This window comes from Trachypithecus francoisi, unplaced genomic scaffold (assembly GCF_009764315.1).
Source record: "Trachypithecus francoisi isolate TF-2019V2 unplaced genomic scaffold, Tfra_2.0 Lachesis_group8, whole genome shotgun sequence".
Lineage (NCBI taxonomy): Eukaryota > Metazoa > Chordata > Mammalia > Primates > Cercopithecidae > Trachypithecus > Trachypithecus francoisi.
The window spans coordinates 107,684,687-107,702,730 of NW_022681473.1; the positions used below are offsets into that span (position 1 = coordinate 107,684,687).

Genomic DNA, 18,044 nt, shown 5'->3' on the forward strand with positions numbered 1-18,044 from the left:
TCCCAGGAGGAGCTGGTGTGTGTCCCTGTGTGTCTTAGCGTGGGGTCTGGTGCAGAGCTGGGTTGGAGTGTGGCTGCGGGACCTCCTGATGGAGGCTGCCTGAGGCCTGTCTCTAGCTCACATTTGGGGCTCAGTCCCCATTGGCCATATCTGCCCTCACATGACCAGCAGAAGAGCAGGGGCACTCCCCCATAATTGTATGTTCTGTCTGGGACCACAGTGCCTGGGACTGCCTTCAGGAAGGGGGCGCCGGTAGCTCAGGAAGAACTCTGAGGAGAGGCCCCCCCTTCCTTGGGTTGAGGCTGCGCAGATGGGGCTGGGCAGTCCTGGTTTGTTAGTCATTGAGTTGGAGGTGGGCCCCCCGGGTGGGGGAGGCTTGAGGGGCTTTGTGGCTAGCCTCAGACACAGTGGCTTGGCCCACCCAGGCTATGCCCAGAGCAGTGGGGGAGGGCTCCTCATCTCCACCTCAGAACTGGGAGGCCTAGGGAGGGCTTGGCACGTGCTCTTTCCTTCCCTCAATCCGGGACAGGGAGCTGAGCAAGGGGAGGCCCGGCTCCTTCCAGTCTCTGTTTAATGTGGGGATAAACATTTTATGATAGAAGATAAACTTCCTGAGTTGGGAGTAAAGGACTCCCCTTTTCTTCCATCTGCATCTGGAATTCCTTTGGTCGACCTCAATACCCCTCCTCCCCCTCACCGCCCATGGTCAGGAGCTCAAGCTACCCAGGATCCCTGCGGCATTCTGGGTCCAGGGCACCCCCTTGTGGTCATCTCAGAAACTACTTATCTCTAGACGCCCAGGGACGGCTCTCGGGTTACAGAGCAATAGCTTTCCAGTCATCTGGGGACCAGGCAAGCAGCCAGGGCAGTCATAGACGAAAGTCCTCGGCTCTTTTTTGTTGGATCAGGGCAGGGATATGTGTGGTGCAGGCAGCCCCTACGTGGTTTAGTTGGCATCTTTGAATTAGATAAAGGTACCCCCTTTTTTAAGGGTGGCTGGAGCCCAACACCAGGAGGGCATCCCACTGTCAGCCACTCTTATTCACAACCTAGGTGGCGGCTCTGTGGAGCAGCCTCTCATTCCCCTGGGCCGGCTTCCTGTATATCTGTCCCATATCTCTATTTCATCCAAGAACCCTCCCTTCTGCCTGAGCACCCCCTCCACACCATGATCCCAAAAACAGAACCCCCACCACTAAAGAAGAAAGGCTGGAGCCAGTAGGAGTGTTCTTAGATTTATTGAGTGATCTCTGAGTAAAGTGCCGGCCCCATGTGCAGGAGGGGGTGAGGAGGATCCAGAGAAGCAGAGGACCAGGAAGAGAGCACCCCACCATGGGCTCCTGGGCCAGAGCAACTGGGGGACTCACACTTGCCAGCACAGCACGCTCCTCTGGTCTTGGGCAGAAATCCAGTCACTGCCCCATCCTGCCATACCTGATTGCAGACAGCCACTGTCCCCATTCCTTGCCAGCGGCAGGACAGAGAGGCCCCTACCCCACCTCCCTAGTCATTCACAATATTCCAGGGGGGGCCAGCCCTCCTGGATGACCTGGTTGTCAGCGTCGCACCCTCCTCCTAGGAGTGAGAGCGTGAGCTCACCTTGCAGTGGGCATTAAGCGAAGACTGGAGAGCTGTGCCAGTCAGAGTACACCAGAAATCCGGAGAAGGTGCTGTCTGTCTTGATGCTGGCATAGATGCCAATGTAGTCACCCACACCCACCTGCACCCACACTTGGTCCTCGGGCTCCAGCCTCACCATGGCGCCTCCCGAGAGCGAGGCTGGCTTGGGCCAACCCCCGAAAAACTGGAAGAAAGAGGCAATGGATTCGCCGTTCTTCACCAGATCAAACTGCAGGCTGGCTCGGTAGACGGTGGCATGCACGGCGAAGTAGTAGACCCCAGGCACCTGGCAGGTGAACTTGCCGGTGACGGCGTCATAATGTCCCTGCTCGTTCACTAGCACGCGGTCGAAGGGCAGGGGAGCGTCAGACAGCGGAGGCACCCGGCTCTCGGAGCGCTTGGCGCTGAAGGCGGATCGCGGAGGCACCGAGCACTCCCCTGCAGGCCCGGTGGGCCCCGCGGGTCCCGCCTCTCCTCGCGGCCCAGGCTCCCCTCGAGGTCCCGGCAGTCCTGCGGGGTAAGCGGGGCGGCAGGTTGAGCGTAGTGGCCGGGTCAGCCCGAAACGGGGCGGCGACTCTAAGGTCACCGTACCCCTCCCCGCCTCTGCCTGAGCTTGGGCCAGCGCCTCCTCCCGCACGGGTACCTCCTCCACCCATTCCCGCAGGGCAGATCTGGGGGGCTGGCCGAGGGGGCGCCCGCTGCCTGGGCCCTTCCCCGGCTCAGGGCTGCAAAGCTCAGGGAGTGGCGCCCCCTGGCGGGAGGCCCGAGCCCCGGGCACTGGGAGTGGGAGCTGCGGCGGAGCCTGCTCGGACGTCGCCACCTACAGCCGCTGCGGTGCCTTCTTACCCGGCCTCCCGCCCTCGCCTTTCTCTCCCGGAGCCCCGGGCGCGCCGTCGCGGCCGTCGCGGCCATCGCGGCCCGGCAAGCCCTGGCTGCCATGGTGGCCCGGCGTGCCTGGAATGCCGGGGTGCCCCGGGCACAGGCTGGGTATCTTGTTGTCGTCCAGTGGGGGAGAGCCGGCCGCCAGGCCCAGGAGCAGCAGGACAAGGAGCGGCCTCATAGCGCTGGCACCGGGAGCCCGGACGCCGGGGTCCTCTCGCAGTCTGTGGGCCAGGCAGGACTGGAGTCGGGACCCAGAATCCTGGGACCTACCTCGATCCCCACCCCGGCGTGGCCCAGTCAGTCCCCACCCCACTGCCGTGCCCCTGAGGCTGAGCGCCCGCAGGGCCGAACACCCGGAGAGCGCAGGCAGGCGAGAGGGGGTAGGAGCGGCCAGCCCTCCCTCCCACCGGCGGCCCGCGCCAGCCTTTCCCACAGTCTCCTCCCCAGCCCCTTTCCCCTCCTCCGCCAGACTCACCCCGCCTCCCGGCTCCCCGATGGCCTCCTTCGGGGCCCTCGCTACTCCGGACCCTCCAGTCGGTGGTGCTCCAGCCCCCGCGCTTCTCCCCGGCGAGGCGCCCCCTGCCCTGCCGTCACCCCAGTCCTGGTTCGCTGCCTGCCGGCTCCGCTCTCCTCCTCCCAGACTCCAAGAGGAAACCAGTTGTTCGGGGGCCAAGAGCTCCTGGACCAGGAAATAGCTGGGAAATAACTCGTGGTGTCGCCCGGCGGCCGGCCAAAGTTTAGGGGGAGAAAGGAGGGGTAGAAAGACTTGAGCCGGGCACAGAGAGGCAGAACTTCGAGAGACGGACACACAGGGCACCTCCTGTTCCCAGGGCCAGAGGAGAGGCGGGGCAGTGGCAGAGACCAAGGAACAGACCCCATTTCAGGGAGAAATAGGTAGGGAGATGAGGGTGGAGAGTTCTAGAGGCAGACAGCCAGTTGGATCCCTAAGGCCTAGGACAGGGCCTGCCACATGAGTAGATGCTCAGTACATTTCTGTTGAATCAAGGAAAAGGTCAGAAGGCAAGCGAGAGAAAAGCTGAAAAAGCAGATGGAAAGGGGAAGAGGAAGAAGGCGGGAAGTCTGGGTCAGAGGCCTGAATGGGAAGTGGTCTCCATTGTCCAGTGGCACAGTGTAGGGTCAGTCAGCAGCCTGGGGCCAGTAAGGGGACAGGAAGGTGCAGGGAGGGTCCCATGAGCCCCAGCTGAGGACTTCTCCTCCCCTCCCTGGGATCCCCAGAGAAGATAGAGACCCTGCTGGTGCCCCTTCCTTTTTCCCCTATGTGCCAGTCCTGACCGGCAAAAGAGGATGGGCAGAAAGAGGGCAGGGGCTGGCTTCAGGGTCAGGGCTGGGCGCAAGCTTCCAGACCAGCTGCCTCTGGCAGTCTGTTGCAGTTGAAGGGCCAGGGGGTGCCCAGTAGTGCCAGGCCAGACTGGCACTGGTGCTCTGCTTCCTGGCAGACAGAGCGGCAAGGGGGCAGAACACTGCCTAGTGGGGTGCAACGGGGCACAAGCAGCCCACACAGGAGCCTCCGGAAATTCTGGTAGCAGGGCAGGCTTGTCAGGCTCTGCGGAGGGACAGTGGCCTTCAGGCACCTGCTCCCAGGCTCCCTCCCCTCCCAGGCCTGCCCTCCTTCCCTCCACCCAGAAGACCTTGTAACCGCTGAGGACTTCTACCACCTCCTCCTGGGTGGCCATGCCCACCCAGATGTTAGGGAAGGCCGTGGTGTTGTAGCTCAGACCGAGGCACATCTCCACCTGGACGGGCTCACAGGCCAGCTCTGCAGGGGTGGAGGGGAAGGTCACTGTGGGGACTGCTCACTGGCTCTGTGGCCTGTGGCAAGTCACCGAATCACTCGGTCCTGTGTGTACGTGGGTCCAATGGGGGTGGTTGTGAGGAAGCAAGAGGATAACAAGGAGAGAGGCTGTACACACACTGAGGATCCCTGCCATCCCTGAGAGCCTGCTCCAGCATCGGTTGCCAGCCCTGGGCATCACGCAGGCACGTCTTTGATCTCAGGGAACATGGGGCACCCGTGTTTGCAGGGACCGCTTGGGCATCTGGAAGAAATCCCCTGCTCTGTGTAAGAGGATGCCTTCATCTTATATGGGCTGTGGAAAGGGGCTCTGGGTGACAGAAGGGACTGGTTCTTGAAGTCCCACCACTGATTCCCAGATTCCCATTTCCCTTGGGGTGACAGTCAATGCCATTGCCACCACCAGCCGAGTGTCTTCCAGGACTCTGCAAAGTGGTCCCAGAGTCAGCTGGCCCCGCCCCCTCAGGGAGGACGGGATGGGACACTATGCAGTACAGCAGCAGGGTTCTGTGAGGTGAGCACCCAGCCTATTCAGGGTCCCCAGGGGCAGGCTTCTCACCTGGGGGTGGGAACAAGGGGCGGCTGCAGTTGTCATCGCTGCCATCAGTGCAGGCTCTCCACATGTCACACATCCACTGCACACCCTTACACCCTCCAGCCTGGCAGGAGAGCTCACTGGGCCCACAGGGGTCTGCAGGCACAAGGGGCATGGCAGTGCCTGGGGACATACCTATATCCCCAGTACCCCCAGAGTGTCCTGACCAGGGTCCAGAACCCTTCTCCATCCCCCTGGAGGTGCCTCTACTGCCCACACCCACTTGCCCAGGGGCACCTACTCTCCGTGGCATTGAAGGCCAGGTAGGTGGCTGAGAAGCCTCCACTGCTGATGCCATGATCTGTCCTAAAAAGCACAGCCAGCTCATGGTGTGAGGAGACGAGGTGGGGGGGTGGCTCTGCTCCACAGAACCTGCCCAAAGCAGACAGCAGTTCTGAGCACCAGCCCTGGCTGACTGAGAGGGCACTGCAGCCTCCCACAGGCCTGGCTCTGAGCTGGAGCTCTGGATGATGCCAAAGTTGATGGGAGACACAGGGTTAGGGTCTGGTGAGGAAGACACACATATTCAGCAGGCAAAGCATTAAACAAACTGCTTGAACTTGAGCCACTTCGAGATGGGGAAAAATCAGCGAGGCAGCCTGGCGTTGTGGCTCACACCTGTAATCCCAGCATTTTGGGAAGCCAAGTCGGGAGGATCACTTGAGTCCAGGAGTTTGAAACCAGCCTGGGCGATACAGTAAGACCTTGTCTTTACAAAAAAATTTAAAAAATAAATTATCTGGGTGTGGTGGCATGTGCCTGTGGTCCCAGCTACTTGGGAGGCTGAGGTGGAAGGAGCGCTTGAACCTGGGAGGTCAAGGCAGCAGTGAGCCATGATAGTGCTACTGCACTCCTGCCTGGGCGACAAAGTGAGATTCTGCCTCAAAAAAAGAAGAAAAAGAAAAATCAATGAGGGTTTGTAAGGGAGGTGGAAGTGGCCCCTACCGGCGGGGAGAAACTGGGGCAGGGAGAGGTTTGGGGAAGGACCTCCTGGGGACAAGGGAGAGTGTGGGGTGAAGGTTTTGAGGTGAGAGCTGTCTTTAGGGTAATGGTGAAGAGACCCCTGGCCTAGAGTAGCAGAAGAAAGTGAAGCTGGGGAATGTGCTGGGCCGACATGGAAGGTGGCGGTGGCAGACAGTGAGGATGGAGTTATCCGTGGCTCTTCCCTGGCTCCTGTACCTGCCCAGGAGGCTGAAGGCCCCTGAGCTGCTGGTCTCATACACCTCCACGTAGTCAAACTTGCACTCATCCTGAGCCTCCAGGCTGAAGTTGTGGAACTGCAGTTCTATGCTGTGTCCAGCCGGCACCGAGATATGCCAGGTGCAGAGCTGGGGGAGGGCACAGGTGGGCAATTCATGACCCCTTCTGTCTCATCCTGGGCACCCAGGCTGAGCTCCAGAAGGGCCTTCTTCCCCCACTGCTGGCTGGGGGGTGGGGTCGCGCTTTCATCATTGGTGGATCTTAAGGGCCTGGTTTCAGAGGTGAGTTGACCCAGTGTGGGCACATCTGGGTACACATCAGGCACTTACTAATATCCCCCATCCCCCGTCTGCTTGATCTCTGACCTTCCCAAGTAGAAGGTAGTGTCTACCATGCCGTTCCCATTACACTGACTTGGGTGCTCAGGTGCTTCCATGTGTGCCCCTCCCCCCTGCATGGAGCACCGTGCTTACCTGTTGGTGAGGGTACTGCTGCAGGTAGTTGGGAGTAGAGAAAGTGCCCTGGAGCCCAGTCAGATTCCCCCCACACCCTGTAGAGAGGTGGAAGGGCTCATGAGTTTGCTAGGATCCGTGCTTCCATCCAATAGTGATTGTGGGCAGTGACTGCAGAGCAAGAGTTTTGGCCATGCCCATGGGAAGCAAGTTCTGAGCCAAAGAATGACAAAGGAGGGAATGCTGGCAGAGGCCCCGGTTTGAGGCTGGACCAGAGCTGGGGGGCCCAATTTGAACCCAGATCAGATGCCTGAAGAGAGGACCCCCCATGCCTGGCCCGTACCCGAAAACTTGGCACTGCAGTTGGTCTCATCACTGCCGTCAGCGCAATTGGCAAAGCCATCACACACTGAGTCAGGTAGCAGACAGATGAGCTGGTCACAGTGAAACTCATCATGGGCACAGCTCCCTGGGTGTGGGCACCAGAAGTCAGGGAGGCCCGGAGTCTCCACCCTTTTGGCAGGGCTGGGAGTGGGTGGAGAGGAAGAAAGTGGACACTCAACAGGCAGCTAGGGACATGGTGGGAACACACTCACCATGCCCAGGGACCACAGCCTGGTACCAGGCATGGAAACCAAATCCTTCCACGCTGCTGTCAGAGACGAAGACCACCAGGAGGTGGCTGGCATTGGTGTTGAGTGTGGGGGGAGGCACCCTCCCACAAATCCTGCAAGAAGCCAGGTTGGGGGTGATGGAGGCTCCAAGACCAGGGCCAGCCAGAGAGGAGCTTGCCTGGGCCTTGCAGTCCTATTTTCTTAACCCCCAAACTGGTGACCATGTGGTCAAAATGTCTCCTCTGATGTCCCAGGGAGCTCTGACCTTCTTAGCATCTGCACATTTATCCTTGTAGCATTTACTGATAGGAAGAGAGAAAGGAGATCCATGTTACAGACTAGGAAACAGGTCAGAGAGGGGAAGTGATCTTCCTCATGGCACACAGCAAGGTGGTGGCAGAGCTGGGCCCAGAGGTCTAGTCTCTCAGTTTCTTTCTGGGTTAGCCCTTCCCCCTGCCACTCCCTGATTCTGCTCTTTAGATAGTTCAGGACACGGTGGGATGTCCTGGGGTCAGAGGGACCTACCTGAGGAGGGAGCCTTCAGGCTCAGGGGAGATTTCCAAGCGATCAAAAAGGCAAGAGGCCACACTCTCTATGCTGAGGGCTTCGATTTTGAGCTGTATTGCATGGTCTGTGGCCACCTGGATACGCCACATGCAGTGGGCGTTGGGGGGGTAAGGGTCTGGGTAGTTGGGACTGCTGAAGAAGCCCCTTGGGCCAGAGAGGAGGCCTCCACAGGCTGTGGAGATGGAGGTCAGAGTTCAGAGGTCAAAAGGAGTGAGGTCCTTTATTCTCCAAGGTGCCTCTTCCTCACCCTCCCCTCACCCCCACCCGATCATCTTGGGCCCTTCTCCGGGAAGACCTGCCCTGAGTACTCACTGGCCTGTGGGGAGGGGCTCACACCTGACTCCTGCTGCCCATTAGTGATCCCAGCTGCCTGAGAGGTGGTGATGGTGGGGGTGGGGGTGGTGGTGGTAAGGCCTCCGGCAGGCAGTGGGCTATGGGAGGCCCCAGGTGGGGGTGCAGCCTGCAGCTCTGGAGGCGGGAAGATGGAGGGTGGCGTTCAGAGGAGCTGGATCCTGGGAGGCTGGGAGAGTGGCTGATGGAATTTCATTCCAAAGCCCTCCTTTCAAGTTGTCCCTGGGTACTTACGGGCCAGGATGATGGCCACCAGCAGCCCGAGCAGCAGGAGCAGCAGGCTGGCGAGCAGGAGGACGCAGAGCCAGGAGAAACGGCAGTCTGGCCGCAGCCCTCGAGGACGCCGACCTGCAAGCCGGCAGGTAGGGTTTTGAGAGCTCCTTCTGTTGGGCCTTTCTCATGCTGCCCTTGGCTCCTGGGCCTCTCTGTCCTCCCCCAGGTCACCCCCTGGGATGGTTACCGTGCCAGGGAGCTGGGACACTATAGCTGGCATCTTCTGGGAAAGCTGGGGGAGGGCAGGATGGCTCAGGCTCGAAGGCAGGATTGCAGAACTCGGTCTGGAAGGGAGAGACTTGAGGGCTGAGGCAGCGGTGACCACTGGGGTGCTGGGTCTTAGGAGCACGATTCTATGTGGCCCTTACCTTGCTTGATTCCGTTGCCTCCACGCAGAGGATGACATCTGAGTAGTCCTTCATGGCCCAAGGCTCTGCATGGCTTTCTGGAGTCCCTGTGACAGCCCAAGACCCCCAAAGGCCCACTCTCTGACCACAAACTCCCTATCAAAGGGGCAGCCTCTACTACCAAAGGGAAAAGGTTGCCAGGCTAGACCAGCTCTTGGGCTGTCCTTGGTAGAGTGGTTCAGCCTATGGGCTACTCTGTCTCTGTGTGAGGGAAGGGATGGCAGCCAGGAGGAATTCACAAAGGCATGAAATGGTCCCTTAATCCCACTCAGCTGAGGATGCCGAGGCCAAGTTCCTGGCACAGGGTGGCCGTTCTTAAAGGCACAGGCGGTGGCTGAGAACACCCAGCAGAGGAAACTAGGTGCTCTGTGTGGGGGTGTGACGAGGGGAGCTCTCCATCCCCAGCACCCAAGGTGCTGAGTGAGCACTTGGGGGGTCCCTGGGAGGGGAGAGAAGTTGCAGGCAGAAGGAACCGTGGGTGGTCTGAGAAAGAAGCAGGGTGGAGGGGGTGGACAAAGCCAGCTGCCCGCCAGGTTACAGGGGCACTGGCCAGGTCGGGTCTTTGGAAGGCCCCTGATAGATCACCAGTGGGTGTGACCAGGACAAAGAGAGAAGAACATGGTGTGAGCCAGGGACTGACCACTCATTCCTGGGACCCCTAAACCTACAGGAGAAAGGACAGGGAAGGGGGAGGTGCCCAAGTCTTGGGGAGGGTTGGGGTGTGGAGTCTAGCCATTGGGGCTGTTGCACGGTAGGAAACCCACACACTGCAAACAAGATTACTGCATGTAGAGGCCGGGCGCGGTGGCTCAAGCCTGTAATCCCAGCACTTTGGGAGGCCGAGACGGGCGGATCACGAGGTCAGGAGATCGAGACCATCCTGGCTAATACGGTGAAACCCCGTCTCTACTACAAAATACAAAAAACTAGCCGGGCGACGAGGCGGGCGCCTGTAGTCCCAGCTACTCAGGAGGCTGAGACAGGAGAATGGCGTGAACCCGGGAGGCGGAGCTTGCAGTGAGCTGAGAGCTGGCCACTGCACTCCAGCCTGGGCGGCAGAGCAAGACTCCGTCTCAAAAAAAAAAAAAAAAAAAAAAAGATTACTGCATGCCTCTTTCTCCATGGGCGAAGTCCTCTTGGAAAATCCCGGCCTAGCCCTGCTGTCCTCAGGGAGAAAGGAAAGGGATTGGTAATCTGTTTTGTGTTAGCCATGCTTAGGCTGAGAGTTTGGCAGGGAGGGAAGTGGGGAGAGAGCCTCATATTTCTGGCTACTATTTGTACAATGTCTGGGCAAGAGGGCTACATGCAGTTTCTCTCCTTTCATAACTATAAGGTAGCCTCACCATTTTACAAATGCTGATGCTGGGCTCTGAGAGATGATGTCACTTTCCCAAGGTCACACCGCTGGGAAGATACAGAGATGAGAGTTGAGCCTAGGACTGGATAGAGCTTAGGCTCATGTTTTCTGTAATGTACTTCTTTCACCCCACATTGGGGCTGAGGCATGCTGGGGTAGCAGAGGGATCAGAGTGACACGGGGGCAGAGTGAGGAACCCCTTGGGGATGGAAGCAAAGAGCGCAGGCTGCCCTCCTTGCACTCAGGAAAGGAGATGCCTCCACCCATACGTTTTTCTCCATTTGTTACTGGAGGGCCTTAGTTTGCTTTTGTCTAGGAGGTCAAGCTGTTTCCTGGACCCTTGGAAGTCTAATGGTACTTGGTCTTTAGGGAAGAGACTTTTTGGGAGCTGTAGGGGCAGGTGCTCTTGGAGAGGATCAGACAGTTCCTGACCACAAAGTACTTCTCATTCTGGCTGGATCAAGACAGAGCAGGATCCCCTGTCACACAGTATGTGAAGAGCCTCGCCACAGGGGCAGCTTCATGGACAGAGTGGCCCTGCACTGAGCTTTGAGGATGACTGGCTGGGCGAGCCATGCCCCTGGGTCTGCTCCTCTGAAGCCACTCGTTCGCTGTCGTTGAGAGAGAGGCTGCTGTGCCGGGGTTTGGCTGGGCACTGGGCTCTTGGAGCTGACTGAGACAAGGTGCCCTCGTCTCGAGGAGCCCTTGTTCTGCTGTGACAGCTCTCAAAGTGGGGCCCGGGGCCTTCTTTTACAGGGCTTGAGAGCTTAGAACTAGGCTCATAATAACACTAAGACATGATGTGCCTTTTTCACACTCATTCATGTTTTCCAGACGCTCCATGACATGTGATATGCCATCGGGTTGAAAGCTGAACGAGACACAAGTCCAGCTGCCTTCTATTAAGCCAGATGCTAAAGAGATTTGCACAAATGTAAAACGACGCTGCCATTCTTACTAATTTTTTTTTTTTTTTTTTTTTTTGAGACGGAGTTTTGCTCTTGTTGTCCAGGCTGGAGTGCAATGGTGAGATCTCAGCTCACCGCAACCTCTGCCTCCCGGGTTCAAGTGATTCTGCCACCTCAGCCTCCTGAGTAGCTGGGATTACAGGCATGCACCACCACGCCCAGCTAATTTTGTATTTTTAGTAGAGACGGGGTTTCTCCATGTTGGTCAGGCTGGTCTCATACTCCTGACCTCAGGTGATCCGCCTGCCTCAGCCTTCCAACGTGCCAGGATTACAGGCGTGAGCCACTGTGTCTGGCCCATTCTTACTAATTTTTTTTTTTTTTGTTTCAGAAAAGATAGTTGGTTTTAAAAAAAAATTATTATTATTTTTTATTTATACTTTTAGTAGAGACAGGGTCTCACTATGTTGCCCAGGCTGGTCTCAAACTCCTGGACTCAAGTAATCCTCCTACCTCAGCCTCCCAAAGTGCCGGGATTATATGGTTTTAAAAAAAAATTGTTGGCCGGGCACGGTGGCTCATGCCTGTAATCCCAGCACTTTGGGAGGCCGAGGCGGGCAGATCACGAGGTCAGGAGATCAAGACCATCCTGGCTAACACGGTGAAACCCTGTCTCTACTAAAAGTACAAAAACAAATTAGCCGGGCGTGGTGGCGGGTGCCTGTAGTCCTAGCTACTCAGGAGGCTTAGGCCCCAGAATGGCGTGAACCTGGGAGGCGGAGCTTGCAATGAGCCGAGGTCATGCCACTGCACCCCACCCTGGGCGACAGAGTGAGACGCCGTCTCAAAAAAAAAAAAATTATTTTAGCTTGTAAAGGGTTTATTATATTAAAATTTATTGTTTAAAACTTAGTAAGAAAATACTTAAATTTCTCTCAGCTTTAATATTAATTTGGTAAATATTAATAGAACCCACATAAAGCAAAGTTCTTTGGGGTTCTCCATAATTTTTAAGAATGTAAGGGGGGCTGAGTGTGGTGGCTCACGCCTGTAATCCCAGCACTTTGGGAGGCCGAGGCGAGTGGATCACGAGGTCAGGAAATTGAAACCATCCTGGCTAACACAGTGAAACCCCGTCTCTACTAAAAATACAAAAAAGTTAGCCAGGTGTGGTGGCGGACACCTGTAGTCCCAGCTATTTTGGAGGCTGAGGCAGGAGAATGGTGTGAACCCAGGAGGCGGAGCTTGCGGTGAGCTGAGATCGTGCCACTGTACTCCCGCCTGGGTGACAGAGCAAGACTCCGTCTCAAAAAAAAAAAAGAAAAGAAAAGAAAAGAAAAAAGAATGTAAGGGGGTTAACTGGGTGCGGTGGCTCACGCCTGTAATCCCAGCACTTTGGGAGGCTGAGGTGGGTGGATCACCTGAGGTCAGAAGTTCAAGACCAGCTTGGCCAACATGGTGAAAGCCCATCTCTACTAAAAATACAAAAATTAGCCGGGTGTGGTGGTGAACGCCTGTAGTCCTGGCTACTTAGGAGGCTCAGACAGAAGAATAGATTCTGTCTCAAAAAAAAAAAAAAGAAAGAAAGAATGTGAGGGAGTCTTTTGAGAAGTGTGGTTCACTGGACAGAGATGAAGACAGTTTACTGGGCCATAAGTCCGGAGATTAAATGCTGTGTAAACTGAAGAAACAATGACTTCCTCTGATGGGGCCAGCAGGAGGACTTCCTGGAAGAGATGAGCCTTTCAAGTTTGGGGGTTGAAAAGGATTTGAATAGGCAGAACTTGGGGGTTGGGTAGGGAATTCCAGGAAGGAGGAGAGGCTTAGCACTGTGGCCTGAGGAACTTGGTCACAACTGGGTCTCAGAACTGTTCCTGTGAGTGGGGAGACAACAGAAGGGAGGCCAAGGGAAGGCCTGGAAGACCAGGAAGTTTTTCTCTGCTTTGCTGTTGCCCACGGCCATCCTGGACTACACCCAGGACTCTGCGGGCACAGGCACTCCTGCACCTGGCTGCGTTATGAAGGGGTTTCTGGAGGAAAGGAGGGAAGCCAGGGGCCAGCTCAGGGTTGGGGAGTGGCACACCTAAAACACACGGAGAGTGAAATCCACTGCAGACCCCTCAGCTCATCGCCTCATTTCACCCTTATTCAGCCCCGACGGCAAGAGGAGGGAGGTGTTTTCCTCTCATTTTCTGGATGTCACCGAGGCTCCTGGAAGTTAAGTGCCTTTGCCCAAAGTTGTACAGCTGCCCAGGGGCAGGGCTGGGTTGCAGAGCTGGGGCTGTTGGAGTCCTGGTTTCCACTTTTTTTGTTTTTGCTTTTTGAGACAGGGTCTTGCTGTGTCACACAGGTTGGCGTGTGATCACAACTCACAGCGGCCTCCACCTCCCAGGCTCAAGCAATCCTCCTACCTCAGCCTCCCAAGTAGCTAAGACTACATGTGTGCACCACCATGCTCGACTCATTTTGTAGAGAAGGGGGCCCCCTATGTTGCCAGGTCTCGAATTCCTGGGCTCAAGCAATTCTCCTGCCAAAGTGCTGGCATTATAGGCTTCCCTAGTCTTTAGAAGCATGGGACATAGAAGCTCAATCCCATTACTACCTCCAAGAGGCAGATGTCCCCAAATATCAGGAAGTTGGAAAAGTCAGTTCCTTGATTTCGGAATGCCTATTTAATGGGCATTCTGTTTAGCTTGGGCAGTGCCATACTTACCTACATCAAGTGTATTGTTCCGGAAAAGAAGGTAGAAGCATCCAGAGAGATGAGAGGAACTAAATATTTGCTAAATAGGGACAGTGTTGGTTAAAAAAAAAAATTTGCTGAGGATCACCCACCATGAGAATCTCAATGGAGCTTCGATGGTGTAGTCCTGGAAATGGAAGTTAAGTGGGGGAAATGGACATTTGTGGAGTTGCTGAGTACCTACTATGTGCCAGACACCCAGCCATCCCCTCCCTTCTCCTCCTCTCCCCTCTCCTCCCCTCTTTACTTTTTCCCTTTCCTTTCCTCTCTCTCTCCCCACTTCCTTCGGTGTGTGTGTGTGTGTGAGACAGGGTCTTGTTCTATCACTTAGGCTAGAGTGCACTGGTGTGACCATGGTTCACTGCAGCCTCAACCTCCTGGTCAATTGATCCTCCCACCTCAGCCTCCCAAGTGGCTGTTACTATGCCTGGCTAATTTTTGTGCTTTTTGTAGAGACAGCGTTTCACCATGTTACCCAGGCCAGTTTCAAACTCCTGGGTGAAAGTTATCTGCCCATCTTGGCCTCCCAAAATGTTGGAATTACAGGCATGAGCCACCGTGCCTGGCCAGACACTGTTTTTCTTAACTGGCACTCACAACTCTGAATAGGTAATGTTATGCTCAGACTACAGATGAGGAAACTGAGGCTCAGAGAGATTAAGTAACTTGCTTGGGCTGTGAATGCCAGTCTCTTTCTGCTGCCTCCTGCATTCCTGCATAGGTGCTTGTTTCTGCTCTTACAGCAATGAAGGATGGGGACCCTCAGAGGTGTCCAGCTCAGACAGTCCTACTAGGGCCCAGGTAGGAGGCAGATCATGGTGGTTTTGCTGTTGAGTGTGTGTGAATGTCACACTGCTGTTTGGCTCAGTTCCTAATAGACGCGGGGTTGGAAAATTTGCTGCAGAAAGTCCTGCAAAATGCTGTCAATTATTCAAACTAAAGGCAGAGTACTCAGATGGAAAGAGAACTGGATAGGCAGTCAAGATCCCCAGGTTCCATCCTGTCTCTGCTCCTGACATGCTATGTGGCCTTGAGCAAGCCTTACTCTAGGGCTCAGTATCCTCACTGCCAAATCGAGATCATGGACAAGGTGACCTCTATGATCTAACTCTAAAGCTTTATAGAGGCCGGGCATGGTGGCTTATGTCTGTAATCCCAGCAGTTTGGGAGGTCAAGGTGGGCACATCACCTGAGGTCAGGAGTTCGAGACCAGCCTGGCCAACATGGCGAAACCCCATCTCTACTAAAAATACAAAATTAGTTAGGCGTGGTGGTGCATGCCTGTAATCCCAGCTACTCGGGAGGCTGAGGCAGAAGAATCGCTTGAACCTGGGAGGTGGAGGTTGCAGTGAGCGACTGCACTCTCAGCCTGAGTGACAGAATGAGACTCCATCTCAAAAAAAAAAAAAAAAAAATATATATATATATATATATGGCTTTATAGAAAGAAACAAGCATTCTGAGCATTGGTCACTTAAATAAATTCTGTAGGCCGGGCGCGGTGGCTCAAGCCTGTAATCCCAGCACTTTGGGAGGCCGAGACGGGCGGATCACGAGGTCAGGAGATCGAGACCATCCTGGCTAATACGGTGAAACCCCGTTTCTACTAAAAATACAAAAAACTAGCCGGGCGACGAGGCGGGCGCCTGTAGTCCCAGCTACTCGGGAGGCTGAGACAGGAGAATGGCGTGAACCCGGGAGGCGGAGCTTGCAGTGAGCTGAGAGCCGGCCACTGCACTCCAGCCTGGGCGGCAGAGCAAGACTCCGTCTCAAAAAAAAAAAAAAAAAGCCGGGCGCGGTGGCTCAAGCCTGTAATCCCAGCACTTTGGGAGGCCGAGACGGGCGGATCACGAGGTCAGGAGATCGAGACCATCCTGGCTAACACGGTGAAACCCCGTCTCTACTAAAAATACAAAAAATTAGCCGGGTGAGGTGGCGGGCGCCTGTAGTCCAGCTACTCGGGAGGCTGAGGCAGGAGAATGGCCTAGACCCGGGAGGCGGAGCTTGCAGTGAGCTGAGATCCGGCCACAGCACTCCAGCCTGGGCGACAGAGCGAGACTCCGTCTCAAAAAAAAAAAAAAAAAAAAAAAAAATTCTGTAAACTGGAACCAGGGAACTAGAGCTAAGTTCCCTATCTTGGGACTTGAGCATGTATTTAGAGGAAAAGTGATATAGAATGATTGATAACAGGGGAGTGGAGACCTTCAAGACCCACAAGTCCCATCTCAGTAATTTGCAGATGAGGCCCAGAGGCCCAGAAAGAGGAAGGTTCTTGTTTAAGAGCCACACAAGAGCAGTCGAAGGGGAAGCCCCTCCCCTAGGGAGAGGCCAGCTGGATCAAGAGCAAACAATGAGGGAAGAGAGCCAAGTTGCTAGGAGGCAAAGCTTGATGGACAAAAAAACGTGGGGACAGACCTGTGTGTGTTTGTGGTCTGTGTAACACTAGGACCTGTTGCCATGGGGATGAGAAAGCACCACAGATTAATTACTGAAGAGCTGGGAGCAAGGGTGGCGGGCCTGAGTGGAGCCCCTGCCCTCAATGTCACCTAGAGTCCATCTGTTCCCCAGTGGAAGACAACAAAAATTATAGGGCTGCTTCTACCTCCAGTGAAGAACTAGTCAGAGTACAGCTATTTACTTTGCTACCAGCCTGTTTTTATTTTGAGGGGATCCTATTTGCCTGTGGCTTGGGGGCAATCATCAGGTTAAGATTTCCAATCACACCCTGGATCAGGCCACCCTCAGGGCAGGCCAGGGAAGTTTGGGTCCCTCAGGGAGAAATTCCAAGTTTTAAGTAACTGTTATTTTCAATCCCTCTTCTTCACTCTTGGGAAATACTTAGAAAAATGCCTGTCCCCCTCCATGAGGCGGGTTTGATAGCAGCACACAGGCCTTAAGTGACAGCAGGTGCTTCTGTCTCAGCAAGGATGGAATAGTCAGGCCTTTATTTTTTAGTGTCTGGAGCAGTGGAGGCAGTGAGGAAGGATCCTCATGAAACACTCTAGGCTCACCTGGGGGAGCCTTCAGCTTCCCTAGTTCTAAGACAGCAGCAGAAATGGGAAAGCTGAACAGTGCTAATGAAGAGGTGAGACCAAAGGAGACGTGGGTCACTGAGTGCACCGAAGGCATCACCTCTTTTAGGGGTTAAATCTGAAGTCTTGAGAAAAAGCACTTTAGGGAACAAATCCTATAACATAAAAGGTAACTGTTTCTAAGTATTAGGGGGGAAAGCTGAGATCTTTGATCAAAGACTAAGCCCTGGCTGGTGCAGTGGCTCACGCCTGTAATCCCAGCATTTTGGGAGGCCGAGGCAGGCAGATCACCTGAGGTCAGGAGTTCGAGACCAGCCTAACACGGAGAAACCCCATCTCTACTAAAAATACAACATTAGCTGGGTGTGGTGGTGCATGCCTGTAATCCCAGTTACTTGGGAGGCTGAGGCAGGAGAATCGCTTGAACCCAGGAGGCGGAGGTTGTGGTGAGCCAAGATCACGCCACTGCATTCCAGCCTGGGCAACAAGAGTGAAACTGTCTCAAAAAAAAAAAAAAAAAAAAAAAAAAAAAAAAAGATTAAGCCCTGTTCACTCCACACCCAGGTAATGGTACTCTACTCTAACAGCAAGTTTTGCTATATTTGACATCTGCTGGAGAGATGTATTTTATCTCATCATAGGTCTGTGAAGACACCCAAGTGTTTTTTTCATAGAGACAGGGTCTCACTATGTTGCCCAGGATGGTCTCAAACTCCTGGCCTTAAGCCATCCTCTCACTTCAACCTCTTGAATTACTGGTATGAGCCACCATGCCTGGCCCCAAGAGTTTCAACAAAGAATTAAGAGAGTAGCTCATACTAACATTAAAAAGTAGACAGTTCATTAAAAAAAAAATGGATATGTGAAAACGGTGTCACATAGGAGAATGTCCTGATTCTTAGGAGATGTATACTCAAGTATTTAGAAGTGGTGATATAACACCTCACCTGTAAATGTTTCGGCAGAGAGAATAAAGTACAGTTGACCTTTGAGCAATGTGGGCTTGAACTGTGCGGGTGGATTTTTTCAACCAAATAAGGATAGAAAATACTGCATTTGTGAGATGCAAAACCCACGTATATAGAAGGCTGATTTTCATATATGCAGGTTCTGCTGGGGTGACCTCGGGACTTGAGTATGGTGCAGATTTTGGTATGTGTATCTTGGAACCAATCTCTCTGTGTATACTGGGGGATGGCTGTATATTTAAACGTGTATGTAAACAAGTAG

General features: G+C 54.7%; 2 protein-coding genes across 2 annotated transcripts; both read right to left on the minus strand.

Annotated features, from left to right (window-relative positions):
• Positions 1-1,222: 1,222 nt before the first annotated feature.
• C1QTNF5 (C1q and TNF related 5) lies at positions 1,223-3,166 on the minus strand. The gene is made up of 3 exons (XM_033205177.1): positions 2,978-3,166; positions 2,467-2,723; positions 1,223-2,130 (listed from the first exon to the last, which is right to left on the minus strand). The coding sequence occupies exons 2-3, from the start codon at positions 2,678-2,680 to the stop codon at positions 1,613-1,615; spliced, it is 732 nt and encodes a 243-aa protein (XP_033061068.1). The 5' UTR covers positions 2,681-2,723; positions 2,978-3,166; the 3' UTR covers positions 1,223-1,612.
• Positions 3,167-3,301: 135 nt separating this feature from the next.
• On the minus strand, positions 3,302-8,789 carry MFRP (membrane frizzled-related protein). The gene is made up of 13 exons (XM_033205176.1): positions 8,736-8,789; positions 8,555-8,651; positions 8,329-8,442; positions 8,056-8,211; positions 7,702-7,915; positions 7,159-7,289; positions 6,906-7,031; positions 6,584-6,660; positions 6,090-6,238; positions 5,152-5,282; positions 4,875-5,006; positions 4,152-4,279; positions 3,302-4,066 (listed from the first exon to the last, which is right to left on the minus strand). The coding sequence occupies exons 1-13, from the start codon at positions 8,787-8,789 to the stop codon at positions 3,842-3,844; spliced, it is 1,734 nt and encodes a 577-aa protein (XP_033061067.1). The 3' UTR covers positions 3,302-3,841.
• Between the last annotated feature and the right edge of the window lie 9,255 nt (positions 8,790-18,044).

What these genes read in the sequence shown, in the direction of transcription:
- C1QTNF5 (XM_033205177.1), bottom strand. Translation starts at nt 2,680, where the DNA reads ATGAGGCCGCTCCTTGTCCTGCTGCTCCTGGGCCTGGCGGCCGGCTCT. An exon ending in AGGCGAGGGCGGGAGGCCGG is followed by an intron (nt 2,131 to 2,466) that starts GTAAGAAGGCAC and finishes CTTACCCCGCAG; the next exon opens with GACTGCCGGGACCTCGAGGG.
- MFRP (XM_033205176.1), bottom strand. Translation starts at nt 8,789, where the DNA reads ATGAAGGACTACTCAGATGTCATCCTCTGCGTGGAGGCAACGGAATCA. An exon ending in CTGCAGTGCCAAGTTTTCGG is followed by an intron (nt 6,661 to 6,905) that starts GTACGGGCCAGG and finishes ACCTCTCTACAG; the next exon opens with GGTGTGGGGGGAATCTGACT. An exon ending in CCCCTTGTTCCCACCCCCAG is followed by an intron (nt 4,280 to 4,874) that starts GTGAGAAGCCTG and finishes CCACCCCTGCAG; the next exon opens with AGCTGGCCTGTGAGCCCGTC.